The following is a 22,537-nucleotide window of genomic DNA, read 5'->3' on the forward strand; positions in this document are numbered from 1 at the left end:
GCACTGTTTCACAGTTTGGGACTTACACTAAACCTTCAGAAGTCCTCTACTGTTCCACAGCAAAACATAACATTTCTAGGTGCCGCTCTAGCTACAGAGCAGGACAAAGCATTTCTTTACATAGGACAGCAAAAAGTGACTCAACTGGCCCTCTAGATCTCCAGAAAAGTCTGCCTCATTGCGTCTGTGGAGGTCATTGCTTGGGATGATGTAATCTGCAATAAATCTCATTCCCTTAGCATGCCTGAAGATGATACCTTTGCAAGAGGAGCTACAACTCCAATGGATACAGACAACAGTATTGTTCAATCTCATCAAAATAACTCCAAGCTCCACATCCAAGCTCTGAGGTGGTCCCACACTCCTCACATCTCCCTGGGTCTCACTCTTCTGCCATTAATACCAGACTTCACCATTACAGCAGACACCTCGCTGGAAGGTTGGGGTGGACATCTCCAGGATCTGCAGATTTAGGGAAAGTGTTCTACCTTCCAAAGATCCATGCATATAAACTACCTGGAGCTCAAGGCAATCTTTCTCACTCTACAGGCATTCTTACCTCCCATACAAGGATCTTCAGTGCTGGTGCATACAGACTGTAGGTAAGTAGTGTCTTTCTTGCATAGTTACCCCCATTTGCTGCCTGGTGTCAGTGTGTTTAGACTGTAGTACACTGGGATCCTGCTAACCAGGATCCCAGTGCCAGTGCTCTATCCTCTAAATTTGGTTACATGGTAACTTTTACACCCCACAGTTGGCATACTGGTGTACCCATGTAAGACCCTTGTGTATGGTACTCCGGTACCCAGGGCATTGGTACACCGGGAATCACCCATGGGCTGCAGCATGTATTATGCCACCCATGGAAACCCATGCAAACTGTCTGCAGGCCTGTCATTGTAGCCTGTGTGAAACAGTGAATGCACCTTTCACTTTATTTATAAGGCTTTCCTTATATCGCGGTCACAGCACTTTGATGCTGTAAGCCGCCCCAATGGTAGGCCCTTCAGCCCAAGGGCAGGGTGCATGGTCTGGAGTGTGAGGGCACCCCTGCATGAACAGAGGGGCATCTACAAACCCCAGACTCCATTCCCTGGGCTTTGTAAGTGCGGGTAAGTCATTTTAAGGTATGTAGTGGACACTGGTCAACACGAGTAGTCCAGCTACATAGTGGCTTCACCGAACCTAGGCATGTTTGATATCAACAGATTCCAGCGTTAGTTGCATGATACCTCGTACTCTGGGGGTGCCTTAGAGGATCCCCCAGATCTGCCTGTACATCCTTGCAGGCACTGTATGCCAGCCCGCGCTGGTGCTGACCCCAGACACTGGCGTACCCTCCTGTTGATGAGCCTAACTCAAGCAGGGGAAAGCAGAACAAAGGATTTCCTTTAGGGAAGAAGTGTGCCCAACTCTCACTTTGAAATGGTTGTCTCTGGGCTGGGGTGGCCTCTGAGCACCACCAGACTACATTGAAGGGCACATTTGGTGCCCTCCTTTCATAAACTGGTTTGTACCAGTGCAGGAACCCCTAGTTCCCCCTCTGGTGTGAAACAGCACAAAGGTTGGGGGAGTGACCACCCCCTGTCCAGCTCCTCCCCTAGGGAGGTGCACAAAACTCTGCTAGGTGACCACTTGATTCTGCCATCTTGGACATAAGATGTGATGTGCAGAGCCTCCGGGAGCATCTGACTGGTTAGGCAAGGTGGGTGACGTCCCTGACCCCCTGTGATAGGTGGGTCACTGCAGATAGTGTCCAACCCCCTTCTAGTGTTACTTAAGGACTCCCCTGACGGTGGAACCCCTGATTCGTCATGCAGGATTCTCCAAGGCACTCTCTGCAAGACACTTATGCGACAGCCTCCGAAACTGCTGCTGGTCTGCCTCAGGTACCTAAACAAGACTGTATCCAGTTGGGAGGGCTCCCACTGCAACATTGTTTCTCCAGCTCCTGCATGAATTCTGTAACATCCGTGACCTTGCATCCTCCAGGGTCACAAGGACTCTGTGCGTATCAGGAGGCAAGAAGGAATCTCCTTTGGAGTGAAGAAGTCACTCCCCTGCATCCACAGGCACTTCATCGACCGGCTGTTTGATCCTGTTGTCCCATGGACATTGAGATGGCTCTGCAACACAGGTGGTGGTTCTGTGGTCCCTTCCAGGTCTAACTTGTCTTCTGTCCAACTTGGGAAACCGTGGCCCTTTGCTGTGCCACTGGGACACATCCCCTGTGCACCGCGTCTGTTGCTGTTACCAAAGCTTGTTGACTCTTCCTCCAGATATCTTCGAGCTCCAAGAAGCCCCATCCTCCAGCACTCTGCAACTCCAAGACCAGCATGCATCCTATAACTCCTACGGTGTGGGACGCCTTCTTTGCTTTGCTGCTGAAGCTTCCCTGTGACTTTCTGTGCCTGATACTAGCGGGTCCTCCAACGATTCCTACTGGCTCACCTGCTTGCTGAGGGCCAGCCCGGACTCCCCTCCAAGGGTCGAGTTGCTAGGACCTTGCTGGTCCTACAAATCCTGTACATTTTCCTGCAACTTCTTCTTGTATTTGCCAGTTGGTGGTTCTGTGATCCAGCGACAGACGTGGGACAGCTCGTGAGCGACTCCAAGGATCTTTCTGCATCACCTGGACTCCGCAAATGGACTTCTTCCTTCACCAACCTGCAGAAACTCTCCCTAAGAAGGGTGGGCATTGCTTACCTGCACCGCCTGGACATCTCCGAGTGGTCTGGACTCTGTCCCCTTCTTTTTCAGTTTCTTCTTGTCTGGAATTCACCCTTGGGTTCCACCGACCTGGTCCACGGGTCGCGACTGCAGCTGGACAAACAAGGCTCCCATTGACTCCAGCGAAGGTTTCTGACATCACTTCACCCCTATGCACCTGGGCTTCCTGGTGTACTCCACTCTTCTGGGTATCCACGGGTCGGGGCACTATCAAACATTTGCTGTACTGACTGGTTTCCTCAGGGTTCTCTGGTAAGGGTCCTGAATCCTGAAAAGTCTAACTTCGATGGACCTGTGTTAGTCTATGGGTTGCCCGGCTGGATAACACCTCTGCACACAGGCGCGCCTGGGAGATTTTTGTTACTAGCCTTGGATGATCTTGTACTTCCCCAGCCCCTGGGATCCTAACACACTTACCTTGGTTAGGCACCTCCATTCTTATACTACGTTCTTAGTATATGGTTTGGCCCCTCCCATAAGGTCCCATGTATTTCTATACTTTTCCTGTTTGTTTCCAAGTATATTCTCTGTGTGTAGATATCTCCAAGTGGAGATATACTAACATAAGGATAGTACTAGTGATATAATAAAGATTACTTCATTTTTGTAACACTTGGTGTGGTTCTTTCTTGTGTGAACATCACTGAACTGACCATTGTGGTATTGTGAGTGTGTTACGCTACTTCCACATAAGCTTGAGCTGCTCTCCACAGCTACCCCTAGAGAAATTTGGTTATTTAGGAACCAAAACACCATCACTAAAGGTTGCCTGGACTCCGTATAGGGTGCCGCACCATAAGTGTACACCATAAACTGAGCCAGCCTCCTACATGGCAACATGACCAGCATGCCCTATATAAACAAACAAGGAGGTATGAGGTTGCTGGCCCTCTCTCAGGAAGCCGAGGACTTATGGAACTGGCTGACAACACACATCACTGAAGGCTGAGCATGTAGCAGGCACAAACAATACCTTGGAAGACAATCTCAGCATATCCCTGCAGAGTTGCAACAATGAATGGCATCCGAGCCATGAGTAATGAAACCAAATGTTTCAGCTTTGGTGCAAACCAGAACTAGACTTTTTTGCCACGAACGAGAACAGCAACTGCAGCTTCTACTCCAGTCGGCACCCACTCCCAGGATCATGGGGGGGGGGGGATGCCTTTTTGATACGATGGTCCAGGATACATGTGTATGCTTATCCCCCCCCCACCCAATCCCCATGATACTGAGAATTTCTGCAAAATGAAGGCGGAGAGGTGTCGCCTAATCCTGATTGCTCCCTGGTCACCCAGACAGTTCTGGTTCATGGAGCTCCTCCTGCTGTCAAAACCTGTTTGTCTCCAGACCAAGCAAACCCTGCTGACGATGAACCAGGGTCAAGTTTGACACCCAGATCCAGGGTCTCTCCAATTATATACATGGCTCCTGAACTCCATGAATTCCAGAACATGAATATTCCCCAGGAATGCAGAACTATCCTTGCAAGGGCAAGAGCGGGATCAACTAATAATTCCTACAAACAAAAAGAAAAGGTGCTGCATATTGTGTCAACATTCCAATTTGCACCCTCTGAAAGCATCACCTGAGCAAATCTTACCTTACCTTCTCTCTCTGGCTCGTTCAGGTTTGATAAATGCATCAGTGAAAGTACATCTTGCAGCAATATCCAGATATAGACATTCCTCACAAGCCTCTTCATATGTTCCACAAGGATAGTCAAGCAATTTATGAAAGGTCTCTTCGGAGTTTCCCTCCGGTTCGAGACCCTTCACCGCAATGGCACCTTAAAGTAGTTCTCGTCCAACTCATCAAACTACCATTTGAACTGATTTACAAGGCTGATCTAAAGTTCTTTAACTGGAAAGTAGCTACACTATTGACACTACATCTGCTAGAAGAGTGAGTGAGATTCAGGCATTCACGAACCAAGAGCCTTTTATCCTGTTCTTGAACGATGGGGTTATTCTAAGGACTAATCCAAAATGTATTCCTATAGTACCCACGCAATTTCACCTTAACAAGCTTATCATCTTATGAACCTTTTTCCCAAATCCCTGCAACTCAGGCAGAACAATCCTGCATACATTAATCATTAGAAGATGTCTTAAGTTTTACCCACACCGTACCAGACAGTTTCGTAAAACTGAGCAACTCTTGGTTGCGTACGGACAGTCTAGACTAGACACACCTGTTACTAAAGCAAACATTGCAAGATGGATTTCGGCCACTATACAGTTTTACCACTCCACAGCAGGTAAATCACTTTCCTTGAAAGAAAGGGTACACACCATGAAGGCAATCTCCACATCAGCTGTCTTGTTCTCAGGTGTTCCGTTAGAGAAGATCTGTTGTGCTGCAACATGGAAGAGCATTCACACTTCCACTCAGCACTATGGAATCTATTTCAATAAGGTGAGCCTCTGTTGACATTGCACTATATATATATATATATATATATATATATATATATATATATATACCAGTTACAGTTCTAACTCGTGCCCTAATGTAACTATAACTTGTGCCCCTGCCAGGCACAGTTTTTTCGTCAAACATTGTACTGCAAATATTACATTGATATTAGCAAGGATGTTATTAAAGATGTCATGAGTGCCGTAATTTGGGGGTAATTAGCAGTGAATGGTGACGGCACGAGTTATAGTTACCTTAGGGCACGAGTTATAGTTACTTGAGGTAACTCAATATTGCTATAATAATCCATTAGAAAACGTTTCTTGTTGTTGTTATTATTGTGCAACCCACTATCCGCAAGTGTGATAAGGTCATAACATTTAAAGCTTACAACACTGCTTGCTATTCTGATTCAAGCCTGTGAATCTATGAAAGATCTAATACTGGAGAAGAAAATGAGTTACTTACCTGTAACTACAGTTCTCCAGTATTGTTATCTTTCATAGAGTCACATGCAACCCACCCTCGTCCCCATAGAGGCTCTCCTTATGTCTTCTCATTATTTATTTCACTTGTACTGGACAATCTGAGAGACTGGAGCTTCTGTGGTGAGGGTTCTAACGGGTGCTGTCACCTGATTGGGTCTCTTGTAAATGATGTGAATAAGCTGTTAAAGTGAATGCATTTTAATATTGTTTTGTATGTAACTTTTATCTACACTGCTATTTCGTAGTATAGTGGGACTCACTTTGATGACTGGGAATGATTCAAGCATGCAAATCTATGAAAGATGCCAATACCGGAGGACTGTAGTTACATGTAAGTAACTTATTTTCATCTTTCTCATATCCTGGTCCATCTTATCTAAAAGAGGAATGATGGAGTTGGCCCAGTAAGTCTGTGTTTTTAGGGATACTTGCAGCCCCAGGTATTTAAATGAGTCATGTTGCACTTGTAGCTGTGCAAGCCACTTCCAAGGGGCAGTTTCATCATTTATATGGATTACTATGGATTTAGACCAGTCCACAGCTAGACCAGATGCCATACCAAATAACGCAAGATATTTCATGACTCTATCGCTCCATGTCATGGGGTTATGGCGGTAGGGTAATATGGCATCTACATTGAGCAATATGCTATCTTCTCTTACATCTTTTCACTGAAAGCTCGAATACAGGGGCCTTCTACGTACCTATTCAGGTAGTGATTCAGGGCAAATAATAGGGGGCAGCCTTTATAGTGCCACTCTGATTGAGGAAAGTGTTGAGCAATGCACCGTTGACTAGTGCTCGTACCCATGAGGACTCATTTAAGATCCTAACAAGAGATGCAAACTGGGGCACACAATTAATTTTAGGCAGCACCTGAAAGAGGAAGACCCGGTTTAGAGTCAAAGGCTTTTATCAAGTCCATAAGGGCCTGTGCCAGTGGGCACTGTGTGTCTTGGCACTGAGCCAGCATAATTTAATACACTGTCTAGTTCCTCTTCCAGGCATAAAGCCATTTTGGTCCTTATGTACCAGAGTGCATTACATACATCAGTCTGTCTGCCAGTACCCTGACCAGAACTTGTTCTTGATCCTTAAAAGGGAAATGGACCTCTGTGAAGAACAGTTTGATTGTGAATTACTACAGCGGTGGCCACACACAGATCGCGGGGCAACCCCCCCCACTGTTGCCTCCGGGAAGACCCCATCAGCAGACAGCCACAACAGAGACCAGCCTCTTAAGCACCCTGCCTGAGTGAAGCTCTCCTAAAGCTGTAAAGACCTCTTCCTCCATAATGTACTGATCTAACACATGGCTGTCAGCACAGTTTAACTGCCTCCTAGATAGATCAGTGATCTGGGAGTTCATTCCTTCCACCCCAGGATTTGGGTGGGAAGCGTATAAAGTCTTGTAGTAGGAGGCAAAATCATCCTATAGGCCCTTGGTGGTGGAAATCAACCGGTGCATGGAGTCTTGGATCACTGGGATGACCGCATGAGCCAACCAGTAGAGAAGGTGACACTTTATTACCTGATTCATATAGCCTTCCCTGAGAGGCCATTCAGAGGCCCCCCTGCAGCCTCTGCAACAATATTGGCTAGTTAGGTTTGTGTCAAATCAGCCTCGTTGAAGAGGTGGGGATGACCCAGGTTGTGCATCCTGTACTCCAGCTGCAAATTGTGGTCTCTAGGACAGGTGTTTCCACTTCATCCCACCCTTTTCTGTTCTTAACATAAGCAAGAAATGTCCCCTGGATCACAGTTGTACAAACACCAGAGGGGTGAAACTCCAAGGCTATTCAGCCAGTGTTCAGAGTCAAAAATTATTCTGCATCCTGCTGAGAGCTAGTGCAAAATAACTATCTTCCAGCCACCAAGCATTCAATTTCCACATTCCATGTGGGTACTCTTCCCCCACCATAGTCTGAGCAGGACTGGTGAATGGTCAGAGACTCCCCAGGGAAGTATATCTTCCCTTGCGATATTGCATGTGTCTGCTGTGGGAAGGAAATAGTGATCAAGTTGGGAGAAAGAGTTGTGTGCCTCAGGGAAGAAGGTGAGGGTCCTCTCTCCACTGTGCTAAAGGGACCAGGCATTCACCAACCCCATAGAGGCAACCCACTCTACAAGTTTAGGTGATCAATGCCCAGAAGGAAGGCGAGGCTCCATGCACCATATTCAAGGTACATGGCCACATTGAAATTCCTCCGATGATGAACCATTTTTCTGCTGACCATAGCTGAAGTGTGGTTAGGCATTTTAATGTTTTAGTTAGAAGGCCATAAATCAACAACAGTGACTAGGTGTGACCCTGTATGGAACCTCTAAGAAAGATGTTTCTGCCCAGTGTGTCTGCCTCAGTGTCATGGACCACCACGGGGAGAGAGATATGTGGAGCAGAAACACCGGAGGTGAAGCCTAAATGATACACCCTCTTAAACCTCTGTCTGCCAAAAAAAAGTGCAATTATTTCCCATAAGGTTCATCTCCTGCAGTAATGCAGAGTATGTCGCTTGGCAAACTGCATGACCCCAACCTGCGAAGTGTTATTGAATTCAATCATATTCACAGGAGAGGAGTCTGAATCTCCCCTAAGTCACCCTATTCCTTTTAGGTCACCCTAGCTCTCACCTTCCACTGTTGTGTAGAAAACTGTCACTTTGTTTTGTTGGAAAACGTGTGGAGTGCTTGCTGATGAATCAAAGATTAATATATAACACCCACTCCCCCACCTTATTCTTCATCCCTGGAAGCATCTGTTGACCCACCAATGATACAAATGAAAAACACACTTAGTAACATTGATACAAACCAAACAGTCTAAAATAACACAGAACCTGGTAGTAGCTTTAAGACATGGCTGCTTAAAAACAGTAAGTGAAAGCACCCAGAAGGAAGTTCTCATGGAAAGAGATAGGATTACCGTAGCACGGGAACTCTGGCGTATTCCTCTCTGTCCGCCAATGGCCAGTGCAACTTTAGGCTGTGAGTTGTGGTGTCTTCAAATTCTTGTTGCTTTCTACGACCTTGCTCCCTAGGAGGCAACCATCTCCAGGACTCTAGCCTCACCTCCTGTCCGCGAGGAGTCCGTAGAAGAGGGCGTGGAGGGTCCTCTATTCCCATGCACACTCTGGTGTATCGAAGAAGGTCTTATCCCTAAAGATGACCTTCAATTTCACTAGGAAAAGTAGCATATATTTTACGTGCACCGCTCTTAACTTTGGTTAAGTGTGAGCATTGTTTTTGTTGGGCTTTGAGAGTTTAGTACTGGAAAATCATCAGTCGCAGGACCACAGTGCAACTTATCTAGTTTTCTAGCTAGCCTTAGGTTAGCATCCCTGCCTACGAAATTAAACATGTTGGCAGTCATCGGTCATGGCAGTGCTCCGGGCACATGGCCAAGGGCCATGGCCCAAGGATCAGTGCACTCTGTCGACTTGAAAGAAGGTCAGTAGTTCTCTGTTGGGACCCACAATTATAGCTATGTTATGATAAATTGAATGGGTGACGGGCCCTTTGACCCCTTAGTTATGCCTATGATTCTGATGTTATTTCTTCAGAAGCGCCCTTCAGGGTCTACTTCGTGGGGTTTTCATTCGCAGACTGTTCTTTGATGGTCCATTAAATTTGGATGGAATCCTTACTCCCCCCTCCCCCCCCCAAGGGCTGCCTTTGGTTCCAAGTCTGGCCACAGTCATGTTTAAGTCATAGTTGTGGGCTTAAAGGGATGCTCCTTTGGGTGGGAACATTACTAAGTAATATGGTGATTTTATGTTCATTTTATGTTTCGTATTCCCTTTTTCTGAAGACCTCAAAGGAACCACTCTGTTCTATATGAGGACTTGTTTTACTGAGAACACATAGAATATTTAGCTGTGGTTGGTAGATGTATTTCTGTTTTGATGTTTGACTTAGTGTGTGCGATAATACTTGCAGGATTGTTGGTAGGATATGGTTTACTTGACCTCCCCTAATATCGTTATTCGCAGCAGATGGTGAGAAATATTCATTTTTCTGCCTTGCAGGTGGCATTGAGATGGGGTTTTTCAGTTCAGGTGAGTTGGTTCGTATAGAAGACTGCAGGAGACCCCAGAACTTGATGCACTAATAGAAAGAACTGAGTCTAGGTGTGTTTTGTCCTAACGTGTGACATCCCAAGGCAAGTGTCTCTGAGCTTTGAAGTGAAGCAGTTCCTCCGCAGATAGATAACCAGTCCTAGGAAATGTACCACCATTTAGATTCTGGTAGTAGGGTTCAGTTCCTTTTTAAATCTGTTATTTGACATGGTTATTACAATGCTGCAAATGTATAGAGAAAAGTAAATGTCAGATTCCTACTAATCTGAGGTTCCAGATCTGCAGGAGCGAAGACGGTCCAATAATCCTCCCCAAAACCAGTCCCAATACAAAACTAAAGACTGGTGTTGTCAACCATTCTCAAGGAGAAAGGAGGTAGCCGAGGGACAACGGCCATTACAGGAAGGAAAGAAATCTCGATCCTTGCTACAATTGATCATCGAGCTTCTCATTCAGAAGGGAATTCAGAGGAATACAGAAGCACTCATTAGATACCAGTGACTCTCCTAGGGATAATCCCCATTCCCAAGTATCTCTGCACTGGATCCCTTGAGTAGTAACACTTGCCATGGAGAGAACACTGTGGTCAGCAAAAGAAGACTAGTTACAATCACTCGTATAGATAAGTTACAGCTAAAATCCTGATAGTGCAGAAAGCCCTAAAATGGAGAGTGCGGCTTGAAGCAGGAAAATGAACAGGACTTGTGCCAGGGAAAATTTTGCGACCCCAAAAGAATGCATCTCCGGCACTGAAGACAGATGCAGGGAATCTGGGAAGGCTGTGGAAGGCTGGCCCGCAGCGTCAGCGAGTGAAAATGCTGATTGCCAGAAGAGCTCCAAAACTCTTGAAAGAAAGGAGGCGGGGCCACGAGTCAAAACAGGAAATTTTAAGACAAGGATGGATAGGAGCAGAGGGCACAGCTTAAATAGAGCCGCTGCCCGCTCCAGGATGCACCTTCCACAGGTCCTTCGTACTCCCTCAAACCGCACAGGAGGTTGGCACAGTGCAAGGGATTGAGGGCTGAGTTAAACAGGCATGGGGATTTAGTGGGAACGTAATGAGTGTGAGTTTTACCACATAGTTTACAATGGTCAAATACTTTCAGAAGGGCTCAGGCCTAGGGGATCACTTACTAGTGTAACACTAAATATATGTGAGGACCTACTGCACAGGACGCACAAGGTGTAACAGCAAAGCTTGACTTTTTGCTAGTTGATTAAACTTAATACTTACCTTTGAAAAACATGTTTTCTTGTTTTGTTGATTTATTTAAAATGGGCCTTTTATGTTTCAGAGGATTTGAAGAGGCAGAATGCAGCACTTGAAGCAGCACAATCTGAACTGGGGCAACTACGAAGCCAGTTGTCTGAAGCACAGTCTGAGATTGAAAACATTAAAGCCATAGCCACTGTGTCTGAAAACACAAAACAAGAAGCTATTGATCAGGTGAAAAACCAGTGGCAAGAAGAAGTGGCTTCCCTGCAAGCTATCATGAAGGGTAAGGCAGGAGAATGAACTGTAATCGTGCAAGTGAACATCTGATAAAACAGTCACTTACCAAATGTGTCTGCGTGTTTAGAGTATGAATTAATGTTTTTAGCCTAGAGCATGCGTGCCCTAGGGTACACACCTTTTAATTTATATAAACTGTTGACTTATTTTCCTCTACCTTAGCTCCTTTTTTGAGTTTGTTTAATGTTGTTGTGAACACTGTGACAAGTCAATTTTAAGCTGCTTCTATTTTCATTATATGCTTGCTTTCTCATTCTTTTACCTTTATTAGTAAAAAGTGTTAAGTTTCGGATACACACAGAAGTGTTTCTCTCATGTCTGCCTCCTGCCTGGACTGAACCATTTTTATTCTTTTTGTGTAAAGGAGCATATTATCTACATGTAAATGCAGATGACACATTTATCACCATATTTGTTTAGTCTTGTTGTGTCTGCAAGTATTTAGTTTAAAAATATGGAATAAAATCGGCAATCAGATACTATCAAAGCCCATTTATCTGACCATAGGTTAGAGGGACTTCATGCTAGGACTATCGTGCCGGTTTGCAGTGACAACCTGCTTTGGTCTGGGCCAGTTCCAGGAATGGTGCAGAGGAGCGTCTTTCAGCCTTGCAAAAGCTGTGATAGAGAATGGCTATACAGCCTTGTTTTTTTAATTTTTTTATTTTTTTTTAACAAAAAGGTGTGCTGTTCAATCTGTTGTAAGATACTCAATTTATAGGCGTGCTATTTATTCCTTCTGCTAAAATTTAGTATAGTGCTTAGAAGTAGCAATAGCATGTTAGGATGTGAGTATTTGCTAACCATGTTATGCATTGCTCCATTTATTTTATGCCCTATGCTTGAATTTTAGAAAAAAAATATTTTCCCGTTTCTTAGTGAACCTTTAGTGTGTTATTGATTTACAAAAGAGGATTATGTGTGCCACTGTGTCCCTGACCAGAGTGTGACAAGAAAATGCTTCCTGCGCAGTATTGCTCAATGGGTTGTGTACAACTCTGAGTCCAACTGGATTTCTAATTGCTATTGGTGCATTGAACTAAGTCCTTGCACCATGGGGGGTAGAAATCCGACTCTTAAGGCTCTGGAGGGTGAGGGGAGTTAGGTTGTGACAATATCTTTGCAATCCAGCCATCACGCCAATCAGGAAGAGTAATAGTTCTCTTTTACTAAAGATGGCACTTGACTCGCTCCATCCTTGGATGTTTATCATTCAGAAATGTTGAATATCTCTGCTGTGCTTAGTGTCCAGGAAACACATACTTATGAGGAAACACTCTTTATCTTACCTTTCTAAAGTCATTCCTGTTTTTTATATCAAATGGAATTAATACAGTACACCATAATCTGGGTTAGATTTCTTTTTGTAAAGGGAAATGTAGTCTGACGGGTAGCAGCCACAAGAAGTACATTGGACTCTACCATCTTAAGGCAGCTGCTGCAGAACTATCCTATGTTTACATTTCCTGATCTGTGACAACAATATACAACAGAAATGTTTTAAGCCGTTTTTTTTTTTGCTTCGCTCAGTGGCCTTTGCCTTTATCTTTAGGGTAAAACTCTTTATTATGTCACATAAATCTGTAATTTAAAAAAATCTGTTTTCTCCACTAGAGTGCTGTGTTTATAGCAAATTCAGTGTTGACACATTTTTCCTATTTAGAACTTATGTATTGTAATTAAATTTATATAGAGCTTACTACCACTGACTAGGTGTTTCGGCAAGTAGTGCGCTACTACAGAATCCAGAGGTGGAATAGTGATGGATTAATACAGGGAAATGTGAATTGTTGTTGGGAGTGGTGAAAGGGATAGACATGAGTCTATTAGTTGGGTAAATAGGATAAAGATGGATAGATGAGGGAAGAGTTTAGAAAAGATTATTTGCTAGATCATAGTAGTTAAAGAGGTTTGGGAGGAGTCAGAGAGCATGCTAGTTGGATGAATAGGATAAAGAATGGATAGAGGATGGAACAGTTTGGAAAAGGGTATTTGGGAGTGCATAGTAGTAAAAGAGGTTTGGGATTAGTCATAATGGAGATAGGGGTTATTTTGGAAGAGGAATAGAATGAATCGTAAGGGGGTTTTAGTGAGGTTTGGGAAAATTAGTTAACTTTTTTTCCTCTGCAGTTGGAAGAAAAAATTAAATATGTAGATACACATTTATAAACCGCACTATTACCCATGAGGATGTCCTGTGCTGAGCAGGTGTGTTTGCATACCCCGGACTACGGTAAGTTGGTTGATTGAAAAGTCAAGTCTTCAGCTTCTTGCAGAATTCAAAAGAGAGAAGGAAGAGGCTCTGGTGTTGGGTGTGAGGTCGCTCTATTTACAAGCAATGTAAGAGAATGCCTGTCCTCCTGATCTGGTTTGGTGTATGTTTGGGATGTGTGCAGAGTGGAGTTTTCTGGGTGGTTGTTGGAAAGAGATGCAGCTGTTCAGATATGTGGGCCCTAATTTGTGTAGTGCCTTGAAAGGGTGTGTGTAAAGAGTTTGAAATTAGCATGTTTGTGTATCGGGAACTAGTGGAGCTCTCTGAGGTGTTGTGTGATGTGAGTTCTGTGTGCGCGGTTGAGGTTGAGGATGAGTCTGGCTGCCGAATTCTGGATGGTTTGTAGTCTTCTGGTAAATTACTTGGTGTTCCCATAGTCCACCTTGCTGGTTAGTACGGGGTGAGTGACGGTCTCTCTAGTGTTGCTTGGGAGCCATTTTAAGATCCTCCTAAGCATCTTCATGGTGTACAAGCACCCAGGGTTGAACTCTGGGACCTACTTGATTCACTGTTCGCCGATGTGGGTTACCTCACTGAGACTTGGCTGAATCCCACCACCCTGCCTGCCATCGTGCTTGCGCTCCCTGATAACTATTGTATGCTACATCTAGACAGGGAAGAGAGGGTACGAGGTAGAATAGTCATTGTTTTTAAAGGTAAAAATAAATTGTCATTAATAGATTCTTCACCCATGGATTGGGCTGACATTTGCATGTTTAATCTAGAGCTCTCCCCCAATAACTGCTGGAAAGGCGCATTAGTATATTGTCCACCTGGGCCTAAAAACAACTTTACCAGCGCTTAATCGAATACATTGCTCTATATGTCCTGGGAAACTTTAATTACCATGGAGATTAGCCCTTGGAGGCCAACCAACTCATTTTGTATATGACTACATTGCACATACACCGGCAAGTAATTGGTCCTACCTTTATCGCTGGTCACATGTCAGATTTAATTTTCACTAATTCCTCCTCCCTGTCTTGTGAATCACCTCAGTCCTTACTCTGAAACGATCACTCAATTATTCACTTCCGGTTTCCCAAGATACTATAAGGAAAGAAAAAATTCTTCTGAGTAAACGCATCGTTGGAAAATAAGAGCCAGAAATGAACATGATCTACTATTTTATGCAAAGGGATTGATCAAGCCACACTCCCAAGGTTTTAACTACCTGTTTTGGCGTGGGGGTGATCCCAAGTCACAGTTTATGTAAATGTCATTTGTGATAGCGATGAGTGCTGTTTCTGTACTTTGGTTTGGATTGAATTCTGACTGTGTGGTATCGAGGAACTTGGGGGTTGGTGAGGTGTCAATTGATTAGTTTTTGTAAGATTGTAGTATTGGCTTGATTTTGGTCGTTACACTTTACTGCAAATGTGTGTGTGCTTTTTATTTTTATTTTTTAACTTGAGGTTGTCTATACTTGGAGTCCACATCTAGGTAGATATCTAATGTTCTAGGACTGCATACATATAGCAATTGGGCATTAAGAGGACATTTTTCATAGGGCTGATCTTGCCTCTGCAGTGGGAAGAAGGCGATATAGGCCCATTGTTGATTTCCAGCAGCAACTCCAGAGTTTCTCCTCTTGGTAAACAGAACAGCCACAACAAATGGACCAGGTAGAGATTTGACCTTTTTCAGTTCTTATTTGTTTCCCTCAGATATACACAGTAGATACTTCAGAAATGTCCACCCTTCTCCCTTGGAGCTGCTGGTGAGCACATTATCATCCTCCCATACTGATAAGGGTTTTCACATCAAGATGAGCAGAGCCAAGATGACCTCCTGCACAGATGCCAGCACAATGCCGATATTACTTTCATGGTGGTAGCTCATAGTTTGACCAGTTCCAACATTACCTTAAGAGACATTCAACTTCAAGAACGTCTCCAAAATGCAATAGTCTTAAACTCATGGAATTTATAATTTTGAGGAGTCAGTCTTCTAATTGTCTCCTCAGATCGAGAGGTGTCTCCTATTCCAAATCTAAGTGGCTAAAGGCATCCATGACAGCAAAAATGAAAATGCAGGATAATTCTCAATAAAGTGAGCAGAACAGATAGTAATTTTTCTGGATTTTGTTTGGGTATATCTACTTTGCATGGAAAGGTTGGATTGGCCACGCCTATCCACTTGGTTCCTTTCAGCATCCTGTTTTTTTTCTGCAACTGTTTAGCTAACGATGCTCTACATCTGACAAGTGTTTGCTGCAAAAGGGGGGAAATTCTGTGAAGAGCATGTGCTTGTTGTACAGGTTTGTAATTGGACTAATAGCTGTAGTACAGAATGGATCGGCAAAATAATGTTTGCTTATGTAACAAAAGCTCTTCGACCTCCTGCACAATGCCTTTATTTCAGAGTCTCCTTGTGTGGCTTAAAAGCTTCCAAACATACAAACTTTCTTCACTGTAATATTTAGTTTTTCATACACCATGTATACTTGTTTATGGTGCTGGTCAGTGATGGTTTTAAATTATTCCTTCCATCACATTTGAAAAAAGTAAAACTGATTGACATTTTTGAGAAGTAATTGGTGCAAATGACTACTGATGTTGAATCCCTTCACCAGGGAAATAATCAACTAACCGGAAATAGTTGTGTATGTACTTCAGCTAAATACACTTCAACCATTTGAAGTGTTGATGAACTGCTTGGCACATCCGAACACGTCTGTAAGAATGACCTCTTACCAGTATTGCTTCCCCATGTATTGACCAGCATCCAAACCAGATGGGGCTTAATTGTTATGGTGTTTTGTGTATGGAAGATTTAATCATTTATTTCCTTCTCTTAAATTAACGATCACAAGCATTTCAGTAGAAAATGAAGGGATTTCCACTGGGTAGCATGAGTACTCGGATTTTTAGCTGTTCATCACGAAGTCATAATAGCGACCCCAGAATTTCTCATGCCCATTATCATTCTTCTGAAGATGAACTGGTGAGAAAAAAGTAATGCCGCTCTAGTTTTTCAAGAGAAAAAAGGAATTATCTGTCTCTAAGATCTTGGTCACGTACTTCTCGTAGAAAACATAACTCATCTAAACATGAATGCGCAGACTGTCAGACGTCCAGAGTCACGTTCTAAAAAATATTTCTCTGCTGCATCACTACATCCTTCCGTCAGGCTACCAACAGAACTTCAATGATTCATCAGCAACAGTATACAAAACCACTATTATTTTTTTTAGATCTTGGTGGTGCTCACTTTAGTCCTGACTGTATTGTGGTGGTGTGGTGGCTGCATATTTTCAGGTTTGGTGTGGTGAGGAAGAACCAGATCGATTGGAGGGGTCTGTGGAGGGGGGGGGGGTCTCTGGTAAGATGTCAATGGAAACAAATCACATGGAATGTGCAAGGTCTTTCCTCTCCCTCTAAACGATATAACGTTCTATTTTATTAGAAGTGCAGGGGGATGCAAATTGTGTTCCTGCAGGAGACTCATCTTAAAGAATCTGAGAGGCAGGCCCTCCAGGGGCGCTTGGAAAGGACAGCTGTACACCACTACTTACTCCACATTTTCATGGGGCGCTCTTATTTGGGTTTGGGTTAGGCCCGGGGTTCTTTTTCATTTACATACGGTGTTTTTTGACAGGTGGTCTTTATATATTGGTATGAAGTCATTTGGACAGCCGAGATGTTACTCTACTGAATGTTTATGTACCATATGTGGACCAGTCTACATTTCAGATTAGCCTGACTCCTCTCTTTCCGTTGATGATCCCTCATCTGAGAATAGTTGGGAGCAACTTCAGCTGTGTGGTAGACCTGGGTTTGGATCGGTTGCACACACCCTTGCGTGCCGCATCTGCTGGTAGGTTGGCAGAAGCTGCCTGCACCTGGACTGCATAGTGTTATCTTTTTCTCTGTTGGCGAGTGTGGAACCCGAAGTCCCGGATGTATTCCTATAGCTCTGGATTGCATGATTTCAATATCCAGCTTGATCGAATCTATACCTGCAAGGTGATATATAGCTGGGAGTGGAGTATTTGGCGAAAACATACTCTGATCACTCCTATATTATGTTCCTTCTAGTGGTCCACACCTCAGTGGATTGTCCCCCACTTGGCACTTAGACCCCATGTTGCTTGAGGACCAAGCTTTTCTGGTTTTGTTGGGTAAACATATTGTGCAATACTGGTTTGAGAACGCAGGCTTGGCCTCGTAGGCGGGGGCGGAATGGGAGGCTGTGAATGTGGTGATTCAGGGATATCGCATCTCTAGCAAAGTGGGAATGGGAGAGAAACTGTTTGACGTGGTGAAATGTTTGCAACCATTTGATTAGAGGCTATGTGGACAGGGCCCACGCTGAGAGAGAGAAATTGGGTAGAATGTGCTTTTGGCTCTTGCATAGGGATGGTTGAGGGCATACTGTTCTCCATGTGCAGGACATCTCTGTAAAGGATGCCTTTATGCTGGAAGGGATCAGTGTGGCATTTCTCCAGTACTGTTGTAGTTTGTACTCTGCAGGGAGTGAGATAGTGAGGTGGGTATGTTAAATTACATTGCGCCCTTACAGCGTTCAGTGGCCTTCTGGACCACGTTACCACTGTCTGGGAGTGGCTAGGTGCCTGTTTCGAGAATGGTTGTGTTGCCTCGCCTCTTTTGGTTGCAGCCCTCCTGGTGAAAGTTCCACCGAATATTCTTTCGGGAACTAGATCTAATGTTGTACTGGGGCAATTTGTGATGCTGTGTGGCTCTCTGGAAGTTACGCTTGCCTGTAACAGTGTGTGGCCTGGCTGCACCTTATCTCAAGCTTTATTATCTAGCGGCACAACTGCAGTTGTTGGCTCACTGGAGGTCATATCGGTACAATGGCGTGTGCATGCATCACTGAGGCTCACTCTCCAGAGACCTGTTGACTTACGTCTTGATGAGGTCTGTGCCCGCTCCCAAGATGCAAAATATGAAACTATTGATTAGAACTGCATGCTAAATGTGGGCTAGGGCACGCAATATATTGCTATACATGTGCAAGCTCCCGTAATTGGCTTCCTGACGCTGGGAGTGACCAGGGCGGATGGTCGGAGTTCCACAATTGGATGGAGGTGGGATCACCCTACTGGGTGATTTATGTGTGGGGGCGAGTTGTCTCTTCTTGGAAATCCAGGATACTTATGACCTCCCCATAGGGCACTTTTTGCTCCAAAGAGCCCTTGTGCATGAGATACATGAATGGTGGGATCACAGACTTTTGCAAGGACTTGTTGAACAGCCGGAGCATGAATGCTTATGTCACCTCTTTATTATCGCTGGATGAAACAGTAGCTGTCATGCTGCTTCACAGGGCTGTCCTGAAGGGGGCGCAGTCAGAACTGACACGTCTCCATCTGCGCTGAGTGGAAGATTTGGGGACACCCCCTCATCCCCCCCCAAAAACTGTCTCTACTGGGCCTGCACAAGCATGGTGCAGCTCAGAAGGTGACAGATAGATTTACAGACTTGACAGTGATTCATGTTCGCAGAGAATTCCCTCAACCAGCTGCCACGTCGCAGGGAACTATCCCAATGTTGGAGGGACCTCCTTGAGTGATCTTGACTTAAGTGTGACTAGCCCCAAGCTCTTTATTTGGTATGAATGTGAAAATGGGTGAGCATGATCTAATGGCATGTGGATCCTCTGCACTGTCATTGTGAGTGAAGTTTACCTAATGGGGGACCCGCAGCTTGACCATCTCCTTTTCTTTTTTTTTCTTTTGCTATTATTGATCTGTTGGGCCTAATGCCACTGGTCGTCCCTCGCAACAAAATGTTTACTGCTATTGATTTGCATTCTGCCTGCCAGCACTATTACACTGTAATCTGTTCTGTTTGATTAAAATGCCAATACAAATATTTACACACAATAAAAAAACCTCAGAATGATTGCTTACCTTCTAGTTTTTATTTTCAGAGAAATAAAACCGACACAGAAGAGACCTTTACAGGCATTGGCTAAGGCAGGGAATTACATAGTATATAGAGGATGGTTTCATTTTTATAGCCACAAAGCCTACAGTTTGATTTGTCCCAGACCTTTCTCCATGTTTGGGTCAGATCTTTAGTTATGAATCTCCCCATTCAAAAGATCCTGAGCTTTGCTTTGATGTAGGCTGAATATTTTTTTTTTTGTGTGTGAAATATCTTCATTAAGTTTGTGTGAAAACATAAAGAAAAGAAAAACAAAGTGGAGCATATACACCAGTTCCATTTCTATTACAGAATACATTAAACCCCTTTGCATATCTGATAGTCCACGGGATATCACTGTAGGAAGTAGAGGAGAGGACAGGGAGGGAGGCATGAGTCCCTGGAGAGGGGGAAGGGACAGGTGGGGAGGGTAGTGGGGGAGGCAGTAGGATGGAATAAGCGATTGGACAGCTACACCAATTGTTCTGGGTTTTCATTAGGGCCTGAGTTTTAGTAGGCCCCATACCTTTAGAATCTTCAGAGAGCATCCCCTACTATCATAAGTCACTTTTTCCACTGCCATATATCTGTCCATTCCATCCCTCTACTCCCGCATTGTGGGGATATTTAGCCATATAGTGTTCAGCCACCACCAAGCCCAAATTACAACCCAGAAACTTTACTCTGGGTAGGTCGGTAGGCAACACTAACAGGAGGTGCACGTGATTTTATTTTTTATTATTATTATTTTATTTTTATTATTATTATTTTTTTTTTAATACTCATATGATCCTGCATACAGTGCTGTGACAATTGTATTTGATTTTTTTGAATGATGTATGGCTTATTACCATTTCCCAAGATTCGTTCAACTGCAATGTTGCTTATTGTAGAAAACGTAGCGATCGGTTATTACAGCTTGGTCTAGTTAATTCAGTCCAGATTAGATTGCGTAAGTATCGTTTGGTGCTTCCACAGTTTGTTACGTAGTTAAAAAGGGCCACCTGTGAAGCCAAGTTGCTGTTTAACTAGGCCAAATTAGAAGGGGATCTGTGCTTGTGACATACTTTTGTGAAGGCTGAATAATGCCCTGCATATGTTGTCTTGTAGGGTGCCTAACATTTTTGCATCTTTCCCACAAATATTCCACATCCATAGGTTAAGTGTTGGAAGTAATTTTCTATTCATTGCCTTAAGTATTGACTCTATTGATGGGACACACAGTTTGTGTGATTTAAATGCAAATGTCAGGGATCTCGCCTTTACACCTAGAGAGGAAAATGGCCAGTAAAGTTGCCACAATTGTTAAAATTGATGCTGAGGTACATATTAGCAGACACGGTTTCAATTCACTTATCTAAATCCCAACTGCTTGGCCGAAAATCCCAACCTTAGAGTTCTTTGTTATTGTCCATTTCATTTATTTTGATATAGATTGACAAACAAGAAATCATTCTCTAAAGAGTTAGCATCCAAACACACACCTGTTTTAAACTGTCTTTGCTATGTGTTTGCATAGACTGCATTCTTTTCCCCTACTTCCAGTCTTAATCAAGTGTTGATAGGTAATAATTCTGTTGCTTATAACAGCCTTGGTGGATCCCCCACTGGTTTAGTTTGGACCATAAGATTAGTCTGTCAAAGGCTGATTTGAGGTCCATGAAGCATGAATATAGTAGAGAATTAGTTCTTAGTGAAACATCTGTTAGTCACATTAAGAATAAAAGGTTAGTTGCAGTGCCAATTCCAGTGTCTAAGCTAAATTGATTCAGTGGGACCAGTTTTCATTACTCAGTCAATGCATCCAGGTCTTGGAGTAATAAACCTGCAAAGGCCTCTATGGCAATAAGTGCAATTAGCATGTGATATGCTAGATCTGCTGGCGGGGTGGGGGTGGGTCGGGTGTTTATATGTAAATAGGTTGGATTATAGAGCCTTTTTATGACTCCACCAGATCTTGTATTGTATCGTGATTGTACAATGAGCTAAAGATATTGAACCTGAAGGTAATGTCGATTTGAATAAACTGGTAAACTATTGAGGCCAGGAACACCATTGAGTTTGCGTTTTCTTTTTTTTTTCTTTTTTTTTAATTATGTTCACAGTTTGTTTAGTATAATAACTAAATTGGATTGATGCTCGATCAGAGGCATGTAACTGCAGTGCTGATGCTTTCTGCTTAGTGCTGCTGTAAATCTTTTTGTATGGTGGGCCCAGGTCATCTCAGTCATATTAGTGTTTTTTGCTTAGAAATGCCTGATTTGTTTATTCATAAAGTTTCAAAAACTCTTTGAGTTCTTGGGTTAACAAAAATAGCATTTCTCAAGCTTGTTTTTGACTGCTTGCTCTACCTTTCCAAGTTGCTTTTTTGTACATACATCTCAAATTGTGTATTTCTTTAAATTGCAGAATGTTGATTGGGGCTTTTTTCTCCTAATCATAGTTCTGTATTCCGTTCAATTTTCTTATTTTATAGGGATTTTGAGAACCATTTAGTTCCTGTTTTTTTGGATTACCAAGTCTGGTGCCACTTGCTTTAAATTCATTATCAAATTCCAATTTTATTTGAGGAACAAAGATTTCTCATTCAGAAGGATTATTGACAGGTGATGGGGGAAAGTTGTTCTGCTGGCGGCTGCCAGATTTGTAGAGATCTGGAAATAATTGGTTCTGTGTGAGAGACACCCCATTTGAATCTCTTGAGATGTCCTGTTTGAGGTTGTTGTTATGCTTTTCCCTTCTTCATACATATGATTGAAATTTTGAATTAAAATGGCTTCGGCAACATTGTAATTCTTAGAGCATTGTTTTCAATGTTACATTTTTACATGTATTAAAATAATTGGAGATGTGTTACAAAATTGTCCAGTATTGCTTGTCTGGTTGCAGTGATGCGAGTAGGAGCTAAAGGTGGATTTGTTATTATTGACTTTAATGACTCTCCTTTCTACAGAGTGCTACACTGAAAAGAGTGATTAACATAACTTGTTATGTTTCTACTTTGACTTATCCTGCTGGGGAATTATCCATAGATTGTTTTGCACATGTATAATATTATCTATGGAAGTGTCATTATCGTATTAATTTAATGTTAGTCGCCAAACATGACCACAGTGCATCCAGATGTTTGGCTTTTAGATCTGCAG

The 22,537-nt window shown here is 43.4% G+C and overlaps 1 protein-coding gene across 3 annotated transcripts in view; it reads left to right on the forward strand.

Annotated features, from left to right (window-relative positions):
- RABEP1 (rabaptin, RAB GTPase binding effector protein 1) overlaps positions 1–22,537 on the forward strand; it is a 749,444-nt gene that overhangs the window by 144,346 nt on the left and 582,561 nt on the right. For all 3 annotated transcript variants that reach the window (XM_069226667.1, XM_069226669.1, XM_069226668.1), the window contains exon 3: positions 11,008–11,211. In XM_069226667.1, the coding sequence (XP_069082768.1) occupies positions 11,008–11,211 (204 nt within the window). The remainder of the gene's footprint in view (positions 1–11,007; positions 11,212–22,537) is intronic.

The sequence above is a fragment of the Pleurodeles waltl genome, chromosome 3_2 (genome assembly GCF_031143425.1).
Source record: "Pleurodeles waltl isolate 20211129_DDA chromosome 3_2, aPleWal1.hap1.20221129, whole genome shotgun sequence".
Classification (NCBI taxonomy): Eukaryota; Metazoa; Chordata; class Amphibia; order Caudata; family Salamandridae; genus Pleurodeles; species Pleurodeles waltl.